Here is a 22,585-nt window from a genome sequence, read left to right as displayed (position 1 = left end):
GAGACTGGGGTAAGAGTGCCCCCTGGTGGACACATTCTGGACTGCACCGGATAAGTGCCAATCTGCCAGAGGCAAAATTCAGTTCCATCTCTTCTTTGTTTTCCCTAAATATTTCAATGTTTTTTTTTCTTAAAAACAATGATATGCCCTTATATAACAGTACAATAATCAAAGAGAAATTTTAACATCGAGAGAATACTGTCCTCTAGTTCACACAGTCCATATTCACATTGCCAATCATCCCTATGGTGTCATTTAAAGCTCATTGCTTCCTGGTCCAAGAACCCTCCAGGATCTGTGTGGCCTTAATTACCAGATAGCTTTACTATCCTTTAATGCTTAACCATTTCTCAACCTTTCTGGATATTTCATGACCTTGACATTGTTAACATCCAGGTCAGTTATTTGACAAAATGTCCCTTTATAAGGTCATATCTGTTATTTCCTCTCAGCTCCATTCAGAATCCCTGTTTTCACAGGTGTTAGGTGGGTCCTCAGAGGTCACAGCAGGGGGGCACATGATGTCAGTTTGTCACAATATTGGTATTAACTTTAACCACCTTGTTGGTGACATTGGAAAAGTTAAACTCCCAGACCAAAGAGGAGCTGATACTTGCCTTGAAGGCCAGACTCCCCATTTCAGGATAAATATTGCCAGGTGAGAAATTCTCCACCACCACCTGTGCCTCCTCAGGACAGAGTATTGGCTTTCATGACACCATCATGACCAGTCTCGTTGTCTGGAGCCTCCCTTTCTGCTTTGTCCATTCCTGTTAATACTTTTCATTCCACAAATGATATATGGTTACATTAACCTTGTTTAAAAATATATATACCCACCAAGACTTAAATCCCTTTTGCAAACTCTCCCCTTCCAGGTCTCCTCTGAACTCTCCAGAAGTAACCACACTTTTTAGTTTGCATGTGTTTTGGTCAGTTTTTTCACTGCTGTCACTAAAAAGACCTGACAAGAACAATTAAAAAAGGAAAAGTTTATTTGGAGGCTCATGGATTCAGAGGTCTCAGTCCACAGACTACCTGCTCCATGCCTTGTGGCTTGAGTGGAAGAGTGTGTGAAGGGAAGTGGCCCCGGACATGCCCAGGAAGCAGAAAGAGACTCCACTTGCCAGATATGTAATATATACTCCAAAGGCACACCCAAAATGCCCACCTCCTCCAGCCACACCCTACCTGCCTTCAGTTACCACTCAGTTAATCTCATCAGGCAATTAATTCACTGACTGGGTTAAGGCTTTCATAACCCAATCATTTCACCTCTGAATGTTCTTGCAGTGTCTGACACATGAGATTTTGGGAGATACCTCACATCCAAACCATAACAGTGTGGAATATTTATATTTATACCCCACAAATGGCCTCACCATATAGTTCAGTATTGTAGAAATTTCTTTGGGCAGGACTTAGAGATTGGATTCATTATTTTTTATTGCATCATCATTTCCCAGCATGGAGATATACACGAGGTCACTATTGATGGACATTTAGGTTGTGTCATCATTTTGCTGTTATGAGACATGCCAGTTCATACACATGATTATGGGCTTATCTAGAAGCCTGGACCACTTTTGAGGTAGCTGAGTCCCTGCATCAACTACTCCCCAGAGGGAATGAGGGCCTGTTGGGCTTTTGTTCATGGCACCTATTAGAATTGTAAGACTCCTGTGAGCAGGACTTCTGCGAGAAGCTGAGCTAGGTTTCCATCATGTGTTTCAAGGAATCTTAAGGGTTCCAGGATAGGATGGGAGAAAAGAAGGAGCTGAGCTAGCAAGACCCTTACCCCTACCCCAGCAAGAGCACCCTGGTCTTGATCTGGTTTTCTATTAAGTGACTCTTATGATAAAATTTTTTCAGCTGTTTTCAAATCCAGAAACCTCTGATGGGGTCTGGCCCTGTAGCTGGTTTGGGTGTTCCTTCTGCACCATGCCTTCTGGATCTGCTTCTGGCAGTGCAGCCTCCAATTCTATTAGTGTTGGTGATGACACATGACCTGTACTAGGCTCCCAACTGGCAAACTCCAAAAAGGTGTTTGCAGGTGCTGCCCTGGGTCATCAGGGTTGGCATCTTGGTATTTTCATTTTGACCCCTTGGTCTCCTCTCCTGGGTCCTGAGACCCAGGACTGTAGCTATGTCACTAGCACATCCCTCCTCCACCCCTTGAGAGCTGTGCATGGGCTCACACTTGGTGTAAGAGAGATTGCTAAATCCACATTGCTGGGTCCCACTCCAAGAAGTTCTGAATGAGTGAATCTGGGGGCAGTCCAGGAATGTGCATTTTTAAAGCTTTCCAAGGGGATTCTGGGAAGAGGTTCAGCTTTCTGCACTGTAGACAGCTGGCCAGCTGTCTCTGCTTGACTGGGCTCTGTCCCTTACTAAGCAAGTATCAGGTCTGGCACTCAATGAGGTGGGGAGGTCTAGAAAGTCACTTATTTTACCGAACGTTTTCTTGGACAGCAGGGCTTTCTGCATTAATTAGAACCTGCAGGAACTTTCAGCCAGCCAGGATTTCCCAAAGTGGAGCCCTCCAAATGCTAGAGAGCTTGTTCATAAGGCCCATCCCACATCTACTTGAGCTGAACCACTGGAAGTGAGGTCAGGGAATCTGCAGCTCAGGCACATTCTCTGGGTAAGGCCATTGAGTCTAACTCCCTCATCACTAACACCAGGGAAACTGAGGATCAAAAGTGAAAGTGACTTGTCCCCAGTCATGATACACATTAGTAGGAGAGATCATCCTAGCCTCTGGGTCTCCTCTTAGTCCAGCATCAACTCCTCAGCAAGCTGACAATCCAAAGTGTCTGCAGGCTCTTAGTCATCTGAGATGCCCCACATGGCTGCTCTGGGATAGGCCTCTGCTGTATTTGAAAATACTTCAATTTATTGAAAATACTTCAATTCCAGTGGGAATGATCTGATTTGACTGGGTGTTGTGGCTTGGATGTGCAGTGTCCCCAAAATTTCATGTGTGAGACAGTGCAAGAAGGTCCAGAGGAGAAATGATTGTTGAGAGGCTTGTGAGAGTCTTAACCTAATCAGTCAATTCATCTCTGATGGGATTAACTGAGTGGTGACTGGAGGCAGGCGAGTGTGGCTATATAATATATAATATATTTTGTATCTGGAGAGTGGAGTCTGTCTCCGTCTCTCTTTCCTGATGATGCAGGCTGCTTCCCTCTGCCACACTCTTCTGCCATGATGTTCAGCTTCACCTCGAGCCTCAAGGAATGGAGCCGGCCTTATATGGACTAAGACCTCTGAAACCATGAGCCCTCAAATAAACTCTTCTTCCTATACAGTTGTGCTGGTCGGGTTATTTAGTCACAGCAGCAAAAAAGCTAAGGCACTGGGTCACTGTGTGTGTGTGTGTGTGTGTGTGTGTGTGTGTGTGTAGGGAAGATATTGGGACCAACCATGCAAATATCCCTAACTCATACCCTCCCTTCTGGTCTTGCAAAGAGATCAGACAGACAGACACACAGGACCAATGTGTACAAACAGAACCCCACTTTATTAGCAGTTAGTTCGAGATTGTACATTAATGGAGGAAGGTTCCCACTTTTAACGCAACCCAAAACGGCTGGTTCGAGAGCCCTCGTCAGATGAGCTGAGTAATATTCCCCCTCCTCCCCTCTCCCCACCCCCAAAAGGGAAGGAAACCTCTGCCTGCTCCCTAATGTGCCCCCCACCCACTCCAGTCAGCCCTCTCCAGGGAACAACATGAATTTCATGCACACATTACAAAAGGAGCCCTCTGCAGATGAGAGAAGCCAGCCCAGTCCAGATCCCCCTGGCCTTCACCTCCTTCAGGGCAGAGAGAGGAGGAAGTGTAGGAAGATGAATGTCTTAACAGAGAACACAGCTGAGGTCCTCCCCAGGCCTTTGGCATGACTGCACAGCAAGCCCACACCTGTCCCTCAGGGGAGCTGGAAACGCACAGCTCCTGCTCCAGCCCAGCGCTCCTGTCCTCATACCACAGCTTGGGAGAGGCAATTCCCCCAAGGACATTCCTGGTAGGGGCCAGAGGCCTAGCTCTGCTCCAGTGCATAAGACCACAGGCCTCCAAGAAGTGAAAACCCTGGGGCCACGGAAGAGAGATGGACGCTATGTCTGGTGCCCTGTGGCCCATCCCAGGGTCAAAGGAGCAGCCAGGCTCCTCCAAGCCAGAGAGCCTCCTTCCAACAGGTCACATGCCTGGCTGGCATCCACAGTGTGGTCACTTCAGCATGCCCTCCATCCCCTCCTCCCAGGCCAGCCTATACTGCTATGTCCATGGGGCACCCTTCCCTTGAGCTCCTGCGGCTCTCACAGCCCCTCTGCTGGTTTGGCACTTGCTACAGGTGGATGTTGGAGGGGCATCTTAGGCAGGAGGGCACTGCCAAGTCAGCACAAAAGGCAAAACCACCCTTGAGATACAGGAGATGAGGAAACTGCTCACAAGACACCATGAGGAAACAATCAGACAGATCCGGATGGTGCACCTTCTACTTGACAGCAGGTCCCCAAAAAGATGTCACTTAAAATACCAGACGGGCAGGAGGAAGACTTTTCAGCATTCCAAGAGATTTGAAAAACACAGTGACAAAATGCATCGTATGCACCTTGATTGGATGCAATTCCATAACCAGGTATGTTATCTGGGGGACAATTGGGAGACAGCAGATGTTGTCAGGAAATGTCCATTTCTTGGCTGTGGTGTTGGCCAGTGTGCAGGAGAAGGCTCTGACTTGGGTGATGCAGGCAGAAGCATCTGGGGGTAAAGTCTCATGATACTTGCAATTTACTTTCAAACTAGGTCAGAAAAACATTTATGTATAAAGAGAGAAAAAAAAGCAAAATGTGGCAAAATGTTAATCATTTTAGCTCTTGATGCTAGGTAGTGGGCACTCAAAATCAAATGTTTGGTAAAGTATTTTTGTACTTGCTCTTCCCACTAATACCCGTAGGAGGGCTTGGTGTTGGGACCTCAGTCTCTGTGGGTCAGGCCAACAGTCTTCTTTGCTGGGAACTGACGGCCACCTCCTCAGTGCGACCCAGAGCACTGGGGGCTTGTAGGCAGGCTCAGACTTGTCCTTCATGCAGTAAGATGCCCGAGACACAAAGACTCTCAGATCCTGAATGACACCCCCACCCTGGGGTAAAGGCTGGCGGAGGGACTGCAGACTGGGTGACAGATACCTGCATAACTTAAGCTATTTTTCTCTCTCTCTCTTCATTTTTATTTTTTGCCAAATGCTTACAGTGGAAAATAAAGACTAACGATACTGTACCTGCTCACCTTGGTTTTGTCTGCTCATAAAGGGGGAATCAGTGTGCCTGTTAGATGAGAGCCCCTGGACAACTTATCTCCCTGTTCTCACCCAATACCTGCAAGTCCTGGTTGTGTCCGCCTGGCTGGTCCTTGAGAAAGGCTTGTGAGTGGGAAGGAAAGGGGCAGCCACCTACACAGAAACTTACAACAGGGCCGGGTCCAGTTCCCAGGCTTCCAGAAGGGCCTAAGCCATACTCCAGAACATCTCCTCTGCTCTCACAGGGTCTTAACCTGCCTGCTCCTACCTGAGGCCAGAAGCAGAGAGAAGTAGAACCTCCCAACCCATGAGGGCTGCTCCAGGACAGCCCAACTCAGCTTGCTGAACTTCAGCTGAGAGCAGGCCTCCAGCCCAGAGGGTGGACTGCACAACGTGGGGGCATCCGGGATCATGGCCCAAATCCCCCATGGACAGTTGGGAAGTGAGGCTCAAAGGCTGGCACTGGTGGAAGCTGATGCCTCACTGAGGGTCCAATTCCAGCTTGTCCCCAGAAGCACAAGAGTACAGGAGTAGACAAGCCATCCTGTGCTCCTCAGCCCTGCGGGGCTGACAGGGGCCAAGGTTCTGGGGCTCATGGGCCCCAGTGAGAAACATGGTGGAAATTCTGCTCTGTACACACTGAAACCACAACACAGCTGGTCCTACTGAGTATCTACCTCCTTCTCCACTCCAGTGGAAAACTCGAGAAGAGGGAATCAACTCAGAATGAAGACTGACGGCGCCACAGGATGGGGAAAGAGCTCCCGAGATGGGGAGAACAAGGCAGGGAAGTGAATGCAGATCTGGAGATGAGAAGGCTCAAAGGCACCTGGCTGGAAAGGAGTGGTTTGTCCCCATATCCTGGAATGACCACGGTTGTGACTGAGGGAAGGAAAGGAACCTGGCACAGAGTAGGGTCCCAAGGGTGGGCTCAGAGGCAGTGTGGCACTGGAAGAAGAGCACTGGACTCAGATTCGGGTCCCTGAGTTCAATTCTTGGCCCTGCTTCCAACCAGCCCTGTGACATTGGCCAAGCTGGCCACCTGCTTCCTGGACCCACTTTATACCTGTCGAAGGAGCCTTCCAACCTCAAGATGCCAGTCTTCTGAATAAGACCAGCCTCTCCAGAAAGAACTTCCCAGGTGTCAGGTGGAAGCTGAATTGGCAGTTGAGGGGGCCAGGGAGAGGCACCCCAGCCTCAGTCACTTCACATTGTTAAAAGAAGGGGGCAGGAGCAGAACCCAAGCAGAAAACAGCCCGGAGACCCCAGGTCTGCAGGGGGCCTGGAGACGTTCTGTGGGTCCCAGTGGGCATCCCTGCTCCCGGGGCAGCTCCCAACCTAGCACCATGTGAGGGGAGAGGGACAGGCCAGTTTTGGGTCCCAGCTCTCCCACTCTAGCCCCGGCTGCTTCCTTTGGCCACAATCCCACCCCCCAGACTCCTGGGCTTCATGAAGCCAGATATCCTAGAGAGAGTTAGTCTTCCCTGTCCATGTCATCACCTCGGTCCCCCTAGAATAGGCCCAGGACAGCTGTGGCACTTGAGAAAGGGAAGAGAGACCTCTCCAATGGCACCTCCCAACAGTCTCCTTGAGTCCCCAGACACGTGAAGACACACACTCCCTCCCTTCCATCTTATTCTCTAGCACTAAGATATGACACCCTTTGAGGCTGGGGCTTACCACCATTGTGTACGACTGAATTAAAAACAAACCCAACCAAAAAAAATATAATATATATATATACACATTATATATATATATATAAAACACAGTGCGACCCCAGCACCCAGGGTATAAACTCTGGCACCAAGAAAACAAAACCCAAATATTAAAATACTTTAGCTTCTTAGTATTTGAGAGGTTAAGGGGTCTCTGGGAACCCTCGGCCATAGGTCTCTGGGGCAAAGCAGTGGGTGGCAGTCTTGCCAGCTCTGCCATGTCTGCCAGGGCCAAGGCGGTTGCTGGGGACAAGGTATGTACATGGGAACGTGTATACTGCAGATTCCTGAACCGCCTCTGTCTTTTACCACAGGAAACCACGCTTGTCATACCCCAGGGTGCAGCCAGGGGGCGGGGGGGAGGCTGAGTCTCTGGGCCCACATGGCAGTGCCCCAGGGCCCTGCAGGAGGCCTTGAGGACTGGGTGGATACTGGAGGAACCAGAGATTTGTTCCCCAAAAAGGGAAGGTGAGATGTGAAGGTACTGACCCGAATGTGGAGGATCAGTGTTCTCCCAAGGTGGCTGCCCTCACATCCAGCCTAGTGACTGCCTCTGGGTACCCAGCTGACCCCTGTGAAAGGCAAGGCTCGAAACACCCAGAGCAATGTTCAGTCTCCCCCGGGTTGGCGAAAGGCCCAGCTGGGATCTTCTCTTTTCCTGTCTGGAGAACAGGGAAGATATGGCAGCTAATACTGAGGAGACGCCCTGTTGCAACAGGGGTGGTGGGAGCAAGGAGAGGGGATGGTTGGTAGAGCACAGTGAGGGCCAGAAAAGAGAGTCTCATGGACTCCCTCCTACCAGGAAGTGGCCTTCCACCCACAGGAAGCAGCCTCCCAGCACAGGCTGTGCACGGAATGGACCTCTGGTGGAGGGAGGTCCTATAGGCCACAGACCCAGCAGTAGATGCTCCGAGGTGCTTGTGGGCCTGCCTGGGCTTCTCCTGGCCCCACGTGGGCCTCAGCAGAGTATTGCTCGCAGACACTTGGCCAGCCCGGGCCCGGCTCCCCTCTCTGCAGGTCAGTCTGGCTCAGCCACGGCAGGACACCCCTGCCATCACCAACGTTCAGTCTGGCTGTGGTGGCCGCAGCTACCTGGTGTTCTGGAGGTCCTCCCGCAGCCAGGTGGGCAGTGTCTGGCCCATCTTGTACAGCAGCTTGGAAAGCTCAACATTGTGGTCCCGGTAGTAGTCCTTTAGGAAGGCTCGGGACTGCAACAGGAAGGAGAGCCAAGATGGGGCGACAAGTCGAGGCAAGCGTGGGCCCCCAGCACGGTTGTCCTGCTGGGCCCCACACCAGACATCTGATATATTCCCTGTCCTCTTACAGAAGTCTCCCTGGAATGCCCTTTTAAAGGAGCAGCAAATCTCACTCGCAAGGTCAGAATTCTTGCAAGAGGGAGAAGAGAGCATTCATGAAAGCCAGAGGCTAATGGGAAAGGGAGATACCATGAGAAGTCTGCATGCCCCCATCTTGTCCAGTCCTCTCCCATAAGAGGACTATCCTTCTGTTCCAAGGCTCCAAATCTTGCGCATGAACCCCAACTCCAAAGACCCCTGCCCCTTCCCTGGAAGCCTTCTTTCCCTCCCTACCCCAGCTTCTAGTGCCACCCCTGTCCTGAACACCCATAGTACAGGATGCACCCTTTCCCACATGAAGCCCTCCCTGCCCTATGTGTCACTCATCTCCCCCTGGACTAGCAGTCCTTGAAGGTGAGGGCCTATCTTGTCCAACCTCAAAACCCCACAGCACAGCCCTTAGCAGAAGGGCACAGTACTGAAAACTTGCTTGACTAAATCAATTCTGATCTGCCATGGGCCAGCCTGTACTTCCTCCCCCTTAAGTATACTGCCCAAGTGCTGGGCACAGTCGTGCATGCCTATAATACCAGCAACTCGGGAGGCTGTAGCAGGAGGATCACAAGCTCAAGGCCAGCCTCAGCAACTTTAGGAGACCCTCAGCAACTTAGTAAAACCCTATCTCAAAAAATAAAATGAACTGGGGATGCGCCAATGGAGGGTAAAGAGGACAGAGGCTTGTCCCATGTGGGAACAGTTCTCAACCTGTCCAGCTGCCACAGGTGGGGTGTCTGCCACTTACGTCCAAGTCCATCTCTGGGTACTTCCGGCCTTTGCTTTTGCCCAGACACTTGGTTTTTCCTCCTTCAAGCAGCTGGCACCAAAATCCCTTCTTTGGATCAAACCTGTAGAGGAGAGGAAAGATGGATGGAGCTGGCCCAGCTACCCTTCCCCACCCCAGGGCCACGTGCACAGGTCTGGGAACAGCAGCACCCAGGAGCTAAGGGAGTCCACCCTCCCACGCACACACTTGCACCACATCCATTGTGGGGCAGATGTTTGTAATCTCTGGGCCCAAGTTTTCTACACTAAACACGCCCGCCTTTCTCCCCAGCAGAGGGCAGCTCCCACGCCCCGAGTCTTCTCCTTCCAGGCTGAGCAGCCCCAGATCCTCCAGCAATCCATAATGTGGCCCTGTTCCCATCCTCAGCATCCGGCAACAAATTTCTGAGCATTCTTTTTTTTTTAACTCAAGCAGTCTTCTTTACCCCTCCCAACTTCAAGTGACAACAGGGTAGGGAAAAGGTTAGTTAAAAGAATTTTGCTTTTTTAGCTAGGTGTGGTGACGCACACCTGTAATCCCAATGGCTCTGGAGGCTGAGGCAAACCTCAGCAACTTAGCAAGGTGCTAAGCAAGTCAGTGAGACCCTGTCTCTAAATAAAATACAAAACCGGGCTGGGGATGTGGCTCAGTGGTTGAGTGCTCCTGAGTTCAATCCCCGGTACCTGTCCCCCACAAAAAAGAATTTTGCTTTTAAATAATTGGCGTCTTAATCAAGAAATGCTAAGGCGTTTGTACTGGAGAGTTTCAAATTTTGGAGTAACTTTCAGAAATGAGGGAGCAAGACTGTCTCTCGTGCATGATGTCAGGGTGCCTTCGATGGCCTGTTCTGGGAGATGAGCTCTGAAGCTCAGGAGCCGTTAGGAAGGTCTTGGCCTGAGGGCATCAGGCAAGCAGAACACTCATATGGCAGGGGGTGAGGTAGGAAATCTGAAAGGGGGACAGGGTAGGCACAGAAGATGGTGATGACAATGACAGTGACATTAGCAGTTAGCACCAATGAGCTCTGAGCCATGGGTGCCATGCTTGTGCTCTCATCCAATTCAGGGACCCTCAGGAGGGATGAGCCATTTCCCTTACCCCCAGCTTATAGGCGGATCAGAGCTAATGATGGATCTCGGGTCCTGACCAGGCCCACCCCTGCAGCTGCTGCTGCTTTCTGCCCTGAGGTGAAGAATGGACTTCCCTTCTCCACCTTCAGCCCAGGGAGGAGAGGATATTCTTTTTTTTTGTTGCATGCACTTGCCCTGGATTCTGGGTGAATGGGGTTATTGGCCACCGATAACAGTAGTTTTAGCTTTTCCTGAAATCATACTATAAATCAAAGTCTAATGTTAGGAAACCCCTGTGGAAATTGGGGCTGCTCACTGCTGGTCTGTTACTTAGATAAACACCCTGAAAATTTTCAGCCCAGACAGAACTGAACTAAAGAGGACACTCCAGGGTGGGCTGACTGGAGCAGAACAGATTCATCACCTCCCTTTTCCTTAAGTTAGTACTTTTATTAATATGACTTGTGCCATATTGATATTAGTCCTTTTGCTGAACAGCCATCAGGGCAGTCAGGGTAGTGCTGCATATTTTCTTATACTTGGCAACTCTAATTAACTTGGGTCTCCCCAATAAACATTCAAGCCTTTGTCTATTTGGGCCCACGTGCCCAAAAAAAAAAAAACAAAAAAACAAAAACCAGGAAAATCACCCTGTTGAATGCTCAATGCAGTACTCACGCCAAAGTTTTGTGGTAGTCAATGGTATTAGTCACCCCAAGGAATTTCTGCACTGTGTCCATCACTTTGGCAGGTTCTGTTCGCAGCAGTTTACCATCCAAGACCAGAATCTGGAAAGAAGGAAAGGGAAAAAGGTGATCTGGACTTGCTTTCACCCCAAGGGCAAACAGGATCAGAGGTCACCACAGCAGGGGTGGACTGTCTGCGGGTATGGGGCCTGTGCTCTTTAGTCTGCTTCTGCCTCCAGCTCTCGCTGGCAGGTGTCCTGGAGACTCAGTCCTCTGTGGTCTAACTACCTGCTCTCTGCCACTTTCCTTGGCCCATGTCAATCTCTCACAGAACTTAAATGATCAAAAAAACCTTGCTTAAGCTGAGTGCAGTGGTGCATGCCAGTAATGCTGCTACTAGGGAGGCTAAGGCAGGAGATTGCAAGTTCAAGGCCAGTCTCGACAACCTAGTAAGACCCTGTCTCAAAAAATAAAAAGGACTGGGGATGCTGCATTTGATGGCACACGCCTGTCATCCTAGCGACTTGGGGAGGCTGAGGCAGGAGGACTGTGAGTTCAAAGCCAGCCTCAGCAATTTAGTAAGGCCCTAAGCAGCTTAATGAGACCCTGTCTCAAAATAAAACATAAAAAGGGCTGGGGATGTGGCTTAGTGGTTAGGCACCTCTGGGTTCAAACCCCAGTACAAAAAAAAAGGGTAAGGGTTGTGGGGCTGGGGATGTAGTTCAGTGGTACAGCACCCTGGGTTCAATCTCCAGTGTCTCACACACATACACACACACACACACACACACACACACACACACACAAACCCCACAGCTTGTATCTCTGTAACATTCCTCTTTCAGCCTCTCAACCAGCTTCCAGCGCACACCCCATATTCCTGCTCTAGACTCCAAGGGTTTCTCTAACAAGCCTCATGGGATCTGGCCCTGTATGCCTCTCCAGTCAGGCTCTCCCCCCCCCAGCACACCCAGCCTCCTCCTCCCAGCTGCCACTCAGGGCACAGCTCGTCCTCCCACGGGTGGGGGCAGGGAGTTACCTGGTTGGCGTGAAAGGCGCTCAGCCAGCGCTCTATGTGAGTGGCGTACCAGCCGGGGACCAGGCAGCGGCTCTGGAGGGCACGCAGCTTGGTGGACGCAGCAGGGCCAGCCGTGATCACCTCGTGGAAGGTGTACTTCAGGGCCACTGGGTCATCATGGGCTCGCTGGTGCTACAGGCAAGGGGAGAAGGTGAGCACATCACAGGGAGAACAGAGGAGGAGGACTCTGGGACAGCAAAGGGGATACAGCGCTAGAAGGTCCCAGCTGGAAGCAAGAGGCCTGTGCCCAAGTCCTGACTCTGTCTCTCCTTGCTGTTTGGCCCCTGGGAAGTACTGGCCCCAGAGCCCCAGTTTCACCATCTTTGAACAAGATCAGGTTTCCAGTGTTGGTTATTCCCACGCGGTCCCTGAGCCCCGCTGTGCCCACACACCAACATGGGCCACAGGCCACACCATTTCCTTTACATCGACTCACCTTTCTTTTTCACATATATTTATTTCAAGAAAACTCAATATGACTTCCAAAAATAGAAAACTAGAATCAATGATCATGTATAGAAGGCAACCATTGATAAATACAATAAAAATAAAGCAAAGCTCCTAAAAAACTTGAGCCAGACATAGATGTCTGCTGAGGCCCCTGAAGCCCATGTCATGAGCTTCCTTGTCATAAACATAGTGTGGTTGTGTTAGAAATGAGGTGAGTGCCAAATGGAGCACTCTCTTTTATGGAGACCAGGACTGAGTAAACTGAAAAAGAAAATGTCAGATATGAACCACTTAAAATAACCCAGTGGGCCATCGGCATCTGCAGAACTCTCAGAGCCCAGAGCTTGGGGACCGACGCCTCCCCAGCCCTGGGCTCTGAGGAGCACCACATGCAGCCCAAGGCAGGAGTGCTCACCAGACCTCCCTTCCCAGAAGACACCTGCCTTCCTCTCCTCTGGCTCCTTCTTGGATCCTTCTGGTATAAACTAGTCACCCTTACCGCCTTCATCACAGACAGGAGGAGAATAGGTCTTAGATCTACAACACCTGGATTCAAAATGCCATCACACGAAACTTGCTGAATCTTGGTTTGCTCTTCCTTGTGAAGGGAACACACACACACACACACACACACACACACACACACACACACTCGCAGCCTTCCTCTGCCTTCTAGAAACTACTGTGAAGCTTCAGTGAGGTGGCAGAAATCAAGCACTGTCACTGGTGCAGAACAGGGGACTGACCTCTCCCCGGATGCCCCTAATGTCTCCCATGAAAGCAGCCAGCCAGTTCCCTGCTCCTTGCCAGGAGGAGGAGCACACTGCGCAGCAGGATGGGGATGTGGTCAACAGTGTTTGTGGGACTTTTCCCTAAAGACTAAGGCCACAGGAAAGGCAGATATCAGGGCAGGAACCAAAGTCCTGGGGACAAAAAGCAGAGAGGACTCAGGAAGTGGCAGAGAGGCAAGAGGTCTGAGGGACCTGGAACAGGAAGGACTTGGCACCTGAGAGCACTGCAAAGACACAGCACAGCCCAAGGAAGCAGCACGGAAGCAACCAAGTGAAGAGGCCTGAAGGGTGGAGGAGAGCCACCCCAAGTGGCCAGCTTGGAAGAGAGCTTCCTGGCTTCAATAATGGACACCTCCCCTGTAACCATGTGCTAAGGCCCAGGGATCCCCTGACTCCACAAATAAACCTGGTCTGAGGGCTTGATGAGGGTGGTCAGGATCCTGGCCTTGGTCACCAGGGCTACTTCTGAATCAAAGCACTTGGCAGCATGGCATAATCCAAGGAAGACTGGGAAGCAGAGGAGGGACCTGTCCCAGCCCCACGACAGGCCTAGGAGCATTCCTGTAAGCCCGGTGGACTACTCGTAGTAGGAATCAAATCAGGTCATAGAAATGACCTGATTTAACGTGCTCCAGTAGAGACTAGGATTCATCCCTCTTGAGCATGTACTGCAGTCCAGGTAACTACCTTCCCTGATCAGGCATCCATAGCCCCACCAGGAATGCCAGGTCCTGAGCTAGACACAGTGGTACACACCCATAATCCCAGCTACTTGGGAAGCTGAGGCAGGAAGATCACAAATTCGAGGCCAGCCTCAGCAACCTAAGTTGAGCCAGACTCTGTCTCAAAATAAAAATTTTTAAAAGGTTGGGGGTATATCTCAGTGGCAGAGTATGTGCTGAGCATACAAGAAACCCTGGGTTCAATCTCCAGTATTCTCCCCCCAGAAAAAGGCAGGTCCTGTGTCTTATCCTCCGAGTTCCCCCTCCTACCCCACTGGTGTCCAGCAGAGAAGATGCAGTCAGTGTGGCCCCCCACTGTTCACAGATCTAGGCAGCATCAAGGTCTAATCAGCCTCCAGGTTGTGTCTGTGTCAGAGTCACAAGCAGGACCCTCTGAAGCTCAGGGTAGACAGTTAGCTGGGGCTGCCCTTCAGCACCAACTTCTGCCTGTCACTTCCACCAGACTAGAAGCGCCATGAAGACAGGTTCCATTCTCACCCATCGCCACATCCACATTGCTCAGGGCTGGCAGACAGCCCCTCAGCCTCCAGGGCCTCCACCACACTGCTCACCTGGTACCAGGAATAGGCCCGGTCCGCTGGGTTGATGAGGATGGTAAGGATCTTGGCCTTAGGCAACAGGGCAGCTGCACGCCGGGGCGCCACTTCTGAATCAAAGTAATTGGCGCTTTTCTCAAAGTAGAAGTCGGAGGTGGTGTTAGAAGGGATAGGGAAGAACTCCATGTACCTGCAGGAAGCCCAGAGAGGGGTGCTCACAGGCAAGGCTCATGAGGAAGGGGCCCCAAGGAAAGCAGTGCGAGAGGGGGAGTATCCCAGGGGGCAGAGCGTCTTCAGAAAGCAAGCAGGACACACTGTTGTGGCCAAACCAGGACTCGCTCTGATTCTAGAGAGAACGGCCCCCTGCAGTCTCCCTGGTCCACATGGTGCTTTTTCAGTGGAGCTGTGGAGTCAGGAGGATGCGAGCATTCATGGGAGTGATGTGGGTGGCAGGTGTGGGGTGGAGGTTATGTCCTTCCATCCTAAACTCATACCCTGCCCAATGGAGGCTCCCACAAAAGGACTCTGCCTCTAGGTACACCAGACCCCAACTCTGCCTGCAGGGGGCAAACTAGGGCTCAGAGTGGCTCATGCAGGACTAGTCGGAAGGGCTGCCCTCTGAAGCTGTCTTTCCTGACCTGGGATGATGTCCATTCTGTCACTATGGACCTGGAGACAAAGGGGAGGGTCACCTGTCACCCTCCATCCTTCACACAGGTGAACCCAACTTTTCAGAATAATGTTTCATACCCTGCCCACAGTGATGACCACCACTTCATCGAGGACCCCTCTGAAAACTAAATAAACTGTCCAAACTCTCCCAAGAAAACCTACTCATGTAAAATCAGGGTGCAACTGGGGATTCATGGGAAGTAAAGTATTCCCTAATTAAGGGAATAGGTTCTCCATCCCACGAAATGAGGTTTTTAAAGAGTGGGCCCAAGGACCCCTTTACAGATTGCCCAGAGCGTCTTAGGTTCCTGTGCCCCACCTAAGATCTACCTACAGGATCAAAAACTTGGGAAAGGGGTTAAGGAATCTCCCTCTCTCACTTTTCTAAATCTTTTGTTTATGAAACTTACTTTGAGAAAGCTTAGAAAACAAGTTTTGCTTCCTAAGCTTATGATAGCAGCCAACCTGACTTTTCTACTTTACCTGGTAATAAACAGTCACACTTGCTACAGACATGCTAATGTACTGCTGGGGGGTACTGCCCCCAGCCCTGCTGAAGATGCTGCTACATATATGACTGGCACTATATTGCCTTTATTTAAAAACAACAATAGGGCCTGGCGTTGTGTCTCGGTGGTGGAGCGCTTGCCTGGCATGCGTGAGGCCCTGGGTTCAATTCTCAGCACTGCATATAACTTAATGAATAAAAACAGCAATAGCAAAACAAACAAACAAAAAAAAGCACTGACTTCCAATAATACATCTGGTCACAAGTGGTTTTAGGTAAGAGACTAGACATGTTAGAGATACAGAGGGATGGATGAACGGATGGATGGATGTATAGGTAGACAGACAGATGGATAGAGAGATGATAGGTAGATAAAAGAGAGAAAAACACAGAGAAATACCAAAAAGCAAATACATAGAAGGCACATAATCTCTCCACCCAGTCAGTGTGTCAGTATAACAATATTACACCATGGTCACCCGTGAACATACAAGGTACACATGGCAACAGCGGGGAAAGATTCAAACTGAAAAACTGAAGAATAGAACCGCTCCAAGCTGTCCCCAAGTCCACACTTAAGGTCACCTCTGTGGAAGGTTCTGGTGGGCAGCCTCCACTTTAACCAGCCCCCAGGTAACCCCTGGAGGTCAGCCAGTGCTTCCAAAGGCCCACAGCAACACCTTCTCCCCACAATTGGCCACACACAGTGGGCAGGACCAGCTGTCAGTCAGAGCACCTGGATTTTAGCCCCTGCTCGGTCACCAACAGACACTGGGAACTTGTGTGAGTTCCTCCCCTCCTCTAGGACTCAGATGTTTTGTGCAAGCCAGGGAGGGGCTCTACTCTGCCTTCAGCAGTCTGTGTCCCAGGCGATAATGCGAAGGGCCAAAGGGCTTCTTTATGAAGCGTCCTGCCTGTAACAATACTCCCACCATGATTCAAGGGTCATGGTGCCTTGTCCCTGTTTATAGGAACTTTAGCTGCGTGTGAACAAGCAGCAGCTGCTTCCTGCTGTGACCACAGCGACCTCCCCACCACCTCTGGGATGGTCTTCCTGTCCTGCTGTGGACCGAAAGGCTCACTTACCAGTCAATGCCTCTGTGATAGTTGTGGCCATTAAAAAACTGGATCTCCTCGAAGGTCTCTGAACTGGGGTAGTTGCTGCTTAGGTCCGGGTGCATGCCCAGGAACAAGTAGAGGGCTGTGGTTCCTGTAGGGATGGGAGGCAGCTGAAACCACAGCCTAACCCACAACTCAAAGATGGAGCCTGGGTTCTGGGCCTCCCTCTCCCTTATTCACTAGGAGGACCTGGGAAAGTTTGGGTGTTAATTTCCCCATCAGTACAAGGAACTGCACTACATCCAAGATGGCAAATACAGGGCCTACATGTGGACACCCCAACGCCTATACCCTCTACAGACATCACTAATCCATTACGGCATTCTTCATTCCTAAACAAGAACTTGACCTCTGAGACTCCTTATGACAGCACTCTGACAGCCATATCCCATCAACTGCTGTCTCCTTAGAATCAGTACTAGATGCTTCCTGCTGGTCTCTTCAGCTGTGAGCCTGTCTGCTGGCACTTAGGAGAAGTCCATGGAGCAGGGTGCTTAGACCCTCCCTGCATTAATGTGGAACTCTTGAAGAGCCATGAGTTCTGGCTCTGATGCCTCCTCTTCTGATCTGCTTCTCCCTCCTCCCTAGAAAGATTCCTCATTCATTCCCTATGGCATGATTCCAAGGTTCATATGCTACAGAAGCATCCAGAAGAAGAGCCTATGGAGTTTGGTGATTAAGAATATAAGCTTTGGGGCTGGGGTTGTGGCTCAGTGGTAGAGCACTTGACTGGCACATGTGAGGCACTGGGTTCGATCCTCACTCAGCACCACATAGAAATAAATAAATAAAATGAAGAATGTGTCCATCTACAACTAAAAGAAAATTTTAAAAAACAATAATATAAGCTTTGGGTTCAGAGAGGCCAGGACCTGGTACTGCCATTTTCTAATTGTGTTAGGGGAAGTCACTCAACCTCTCTGAGCTGTAAAATGGGAGCACCCAGTTGTGCTTTACAGGCTCATGTGGACGGCAAATGCTTGGCAATCACATCACTATTTCTCCCTCCAATACCTCTGTTGGACATGACTAACCGACCACAGCCCACTTTGCACTGAACCAGTTTTACCTGGCACTGCTTAAACTTGCAGACAGGCTGCTAGACACAGAGAGAGGTCCCTGAGGCTGTGGTTCAGGACAAACAGTAGAAAGTCACCATGCCCACCCTCCACTCCCTTCCCACCTCCACACTGACGGGCAATTCTCATTCCCCCAAGCTTTACTCTCACTTCTGGGGAAGGAGTGGGTAGACTACTGGGGAGTGGGACCAAGGAAATGTGGTCCCCAGAATTCTGTGACTGACATGGCAGGTGTTGGAAGAGGCTGGGTGAAGGGTGGGGAGACCTACCTGTTTTCTGGGGACCAATGATGAGGAGCTTCGGGAAGCGGTCACATGTCTTCTCCTTGGACCAGATGTCTTTGTGGCGTTTGTCTTCGCAGGGGTCCTAAAACAACATTGGGAGGGATGTGAGGGAAGCCCAAAATCAGTGAACAGACTCCCATGAGCATGTGGCTCTTCCAGCCCTGACTGACAGGCAGAGTATCTACATGTGGCCTTGCCGCAACTCACCCCCAGACACTTGGTCTGCAACAGGCAGGGACCATTTCTGGTTAATCTCACATCCCCCACAGAGCCTGGCAAAATGCCCAGCTGTATGCTTGACACATAATGGGAACTCAGGAGCACTTGTTGAATTGAACTGGACAAGCGGTGTCTGGACCAGGGGTCTGCAAACTTTCCCTACGAAGTTGGTAAATCTTTTGGTAAATGTTTGGTAAATATCGTGGGCTTTGGGCACTATCCAGTTTCTGCTGCAACTTCTCAACTCCACTGCTAGGGCATGAAAGCAGCCACAGAGAGCACTCACAAGAATGAGAGTGGCTGTGTGCCAGGAAAACTGTCTTTACAAAAGCAGACCACAGGCTGGAATCAGCCTACAAATCAAGGTTCAGGGACCCTATTCTGAACTATGAGACTGCCACTGGTCTCAGAACCTGCTTCCTATTTTCAATAACCCCCAGCTGCAGACTTTCCCAAGAACTGTTTCCCCCAAACCCTCCCAGCTAGTTCCCTTCCCGGTGACTCGAAGTCTGCTGTAGTTACAGGGGCTAGGAGATTACCCTAGAGTCTAACCAAGGCAGGGCAGGTGTATCCTATACTTCCCTACCCTATGTTCACCCACAGGATTTCAGGGGGGTTTTTGTTGGGGGCTTTCTTGGACTTTTTTTATACTGGGAATTTAACTCAGGGGCACTTGACCAGTGATCTACACGCCCAGCCCTTTTTGAGGCAGGTCTCAGAAAGTTGCTTAGGGCCTTGTTAGGTTGCTCAGGATGGCCTCGAACTCAGATCCTCCTGCCTCAGCCTCCCGAGTGGCTGTGATTACAGGTACATGCCAATGAGCCCAGCTCCACAGGGTTTTTAAAAGTTGTTCTTTCCAAGGCTGTGTACGCGCGCACATGTGGGGAGGTGGACACACGTACATATGCATGCACATATACGTTCACGGGTATGAGTCTGCCCACACTAGAGAGCAAACAGGCACCTGGGTTCCCCTGGGGAGAGAGTGAGAGGTATGAAGGCCGAGTCTTGAGCCCATGCCTACAGCGTGAGCCTAGAGTAGAGGGCACTCCATCCCTGCAGCAAGGCATGAGGCTTCCCTGTTCCCACCTGCCAGAGTGGGTCCTTCTCCTCAGAGAATATCTGGAAGTACTTCTGGGCCAGCTGCACCGGTGGCAGTGTTTGCAGCCGCAGGTTGGTCCAGGAGTGCAGGAAGCGCACCAGGTGCTTGAAGGTGTACAGGCCCAGCCGGTCGTTCCCATAGTTGGACAAGTGCGTCATGAAGATGCTGATCTGCTCCAGGGAGGGAGAAAGGGAAGGAGTGGCCAGGTCAGCATCTGAGTCACCCTCGCCGCCCCCTCTGACTTTTCCAGCCCTGCCTCAGTTTGTAAGGCCGCCAACTCGCTGTGTGGGCTGGGTACAGGCAGGGATGAACCCAGGTCTGAATGATCCCCACGCATTTCAGCCTTCAGGCAGGAGGGTGACCTGAGGTGGGAGGGGTTTGTTCTGTCCTATAAATCAGGAGGGGAGGTGTGCATGGAAAAGAGCGCTCAGCCTAGAGAACTGAACGAAAATGACCACTTGACATTTATTTAATAAAGTACAGGTGATTATTTCCATTTTGAAGATAAGAAAGACAGGCCCAGAAAGCTGAAGTGAAGAGGTTGTGTGTGTGTGTGTGTTAGTGTGGATCTGTGCATGTGCATACATACACACAGGAACAAAGACTGGAAAGAGAACAAGCACAAAAAATTAACATACCGATATTAAAGTGCATGATCATGAAAGAAAAAGCATGTATATCTAAAAATAAAAAAATTTGAAAAGAGCAAATGAAAAGAAAAAGAAAGCTCCAATCCTTTAGCCAAGGTCACACAGTAACCCTGACAGTGTCGGGGCTGGGGAGCAGGTCTCCCAACCCCCAGGTTCGCACAGCAGCCTCTCCAGTCTACCCCAGCTGGAAGGCCATTGCAGCTTAGGCCAGGCCACCCAGCAGCCCCTCCTCCCCCAAGCTGCAGGCCTGGAGCACTCACAGGATTGAGGAGCACAGTGAGGAAGAGCTCGCCCCCATTGATGATCTTGTCCAGTTCACTGGAGCCCCCGGGGTACTCGTTGTAGAAGATGGTGTGGGTGAAGAGGCCACAGGTCTGCCGTGGGAGGACCTGGGAGGAGAGGAGAGGAGCTCTAGTGGCTCTGGCATGGATGGCCCTGGGAGATGGGTGGGGGTATCTCCACAGAAAGGCAGCCTCTGACCCTGGCAGGTGCTTGGTCCCAAAGACCCAGAAGCCTGTGATATCCCCCCAGGTAAACCACAGGCCCTTGACATTTTAGACTCCACTACTATTCTCTGCACAAAATAATAAGTAGGACCCAAAGTATCAGAGTAAGAGCATTTCTGGAAACTTGAACCATTTGCAGTGAGGGTCCTTGACCCTCCAGAGCAGCTCTTTGGTGGTGCTTGGCAAGCCTTCTCACAGCACCAGAGTCCCATCTGGTCACACTCATGGTCATGCACTGGCTCAGCAGTTTACTGTGTCACCCCTCAGGAAACCAGGCTCTGAGGGAGCAGGGGATGGGCCTGGCCTATCACCACCTCATGCTCAGAGTTAATAGATGATACTAATGAGGTGGATGGAGGGATGGACAGATGGTCAGTGAGATGAACAAACCTTGCCTTCCCACAGCTGCCCCATCTCAACTAATTACAGCTCATCCTTTCAGTGCCTCAGAGTCGGCCTTAACTCCTCTTTCTCCTACACCCTATAACCAACTCATCAGCAGATCTCACTGGCAGTAACTTCTAACAAGTCCAATAGTTGATCACATTCCAATCTTGACCCCGGTCTAAGCCACCACCATCTTTGGTCTGGAAGATGGCAGTGACCCCTAACTGGTCTGCCTGCCTCTGCTTTGGTACTCTAAATTCTCCACTCCACACAAGAATGATGAAAACCTTTTAAAGTATGAATGATGTCGTGCTTCTTCAAAACCTTCCCATCTCTGACTAAAAGTTGAAGTGCCTTGATGACTAGCCCTTACTTGGCTCCCAAGCATCCTGCTACCACCCCCTGACATCCTCTACCATCAGCCCCTAACTTGCTCCCTCCAGCCATACTAGACTCCTTACTTGGTCCTCAAACACACCCAGCACAAGAAACCTCAGGGCCTTGCACATGCTGTTTTCTCTACCTTGAACACTCTTCCACATATAGCAGGATGGCTCATCCAAGGAAGGTCCTTCCTAACCTTTATTGAAAATTGCCTCCCCCATCTCCCTTCCCTGCTGATTCTCTCCAGGGCACTTATCACCATCTGGTTGTTATACACTTTACACATTCATAAGCATATTGTCTGTTTCCTACCCCTAGAACATCAGTTCTACAAGGATAGGAACCTTTCTGGGTTTTATTCATTTCTGTGTCCCTAATGCCTAAAAAGAGGACAGACACAATAGGAGCACAAAAGAAGTTCTTAATGAGCAACAAATGGAACAGAAGACTGTCCTCCATCCTCATTAGAACCCCCTTTAAAGAATGCTCACTCCTTGGGGCTGGGGTTGTGACTCAGTGGTAGAGTGCTCACCTAGCATGTGTGAGTCACTGGGTTCAAACCTCAGCATCACATAAAAATAAATAAATAAAATAAAGGTATTGTGGCCATCTACAACTAAAAAAAAAAAAAAAAAATGCTCACTCCTTAATTCTCTAAGCTCAAGAGAGGAGCCAGACTGGCAGACTGGCAGCCCACATTCCCCGGGACCGAGCCTCAAAAGCCAAAGTAGCAGCAGAGGTCAGTTTGAAGCCCTAGCCGTGCTTCCCAGGACAGCGCGCTTGCCACACTTGCCATGATGCCGTTGTGGATGAAGCCACGGCGGTAGCGGGCTGGCTTCAGGTGGGGGTACTCCTCTGTGCTGGTCACGCGGATGTTCCACACCTGCTTCCAGGCCTCATACAGCTGCACGTGCACGGGATACACACCCGAGTGGTGGGGTGCCACTGCATACCCCATGTCTGTGGGAATGCCATGCTCCTGGAAAGAGGATGACCAGGGCAGGTTGAGCACGGGGGCATTTCCCCTTTGGGCCTTATTCTCCCTTGTAGAACATAAGAGAAAAATCAGAGGCTAAAATGGCAGGGCAGTTGGTCCAAGCCCCCTGGTGCAGATGGGGAAGCTGAGGCCTACAAGGGAGTGGGAAGCACTCAAGAATCTCTGAGTCAGAGTCACAGGCAGAG

General features: G+C 50.6%; 1 protein-coding gene across 9 annotated transcripts in view; it reads right to left on the bottom strand.

Moving 5' to 3' along the window:
- Positions 1-3,507: 3,507 nt before the first annotated feature.
- Positions 3,508-22,585, bottom strand: part of Ndst1 (N-deacetylase and N-sulfotransferase 1) — a 59,756-nt gene continuing 40,678 nt past the window's right edge. For all 9 annotated transcript variants that reach the window (XM_047555380.1, XM_047555378.1, XM_047555382.1 and 6 more), the window contains 10 exons: positions 22,197-22,382; positions 20,387-20,515; positions 19,464-19,646; positions 18,141-18,237; positions 16,760-16,883; positions 14,509-14,683; positions 11,935-12,105; positions 10,888-10,997; positions 9,119-9,221; positions 3,508-8,229 (listed from right to left, as the gene is read on the bottom strand). In XM_047555380.1, coding sequence (XP_047411336.1) covers positions 8,110-8,229; positions 9,119-9,221; positions 10,888-10,997; positions 11,935-12,105; positions 14,509-14,683; positions 16,760-16,883; positions 18,141-18,237; positions 19,464-19,646; positions 20,387-20,515; positions 22,197-22,382 — 1,398 coding nt within the window. In that variant the 3' untranslated portion in view covers positions 3,508-8,109. The remainder of the gene's footprint in view (positions 8,230-9,118; positions 9,222-10,887; positions 10,998-11,934; positions 12,106-14,508; positions 14,684-16,759; positions 16,884-18,140; positions 18,238-19,463; positions 19,647-20,386; positions 20,516-22,196; positions 22,383-22,585) is intronic.

The sequence above is a fragment of the Sciurus carolinensis genome, chromosome 6, assembly GCF_902686445.1.
Source record: "Sciurus carolinensis chromosome 6, mSciCar1.2, whole genome shotgun sequence".
In the NCBI taxonomy this organism is placed as follows: domain Eukaryota; kingdom Metazoa; phylum Chordata; class Mammalia; order Rodentia; family Sciuridae; genus Sciurus; species Sciurus carolinensis.
The sequence above is the reverse complement of the archived record's forward strand: the minus strand, read 5'-3'. Positions and strand labels throughout refer to the sequence as shown.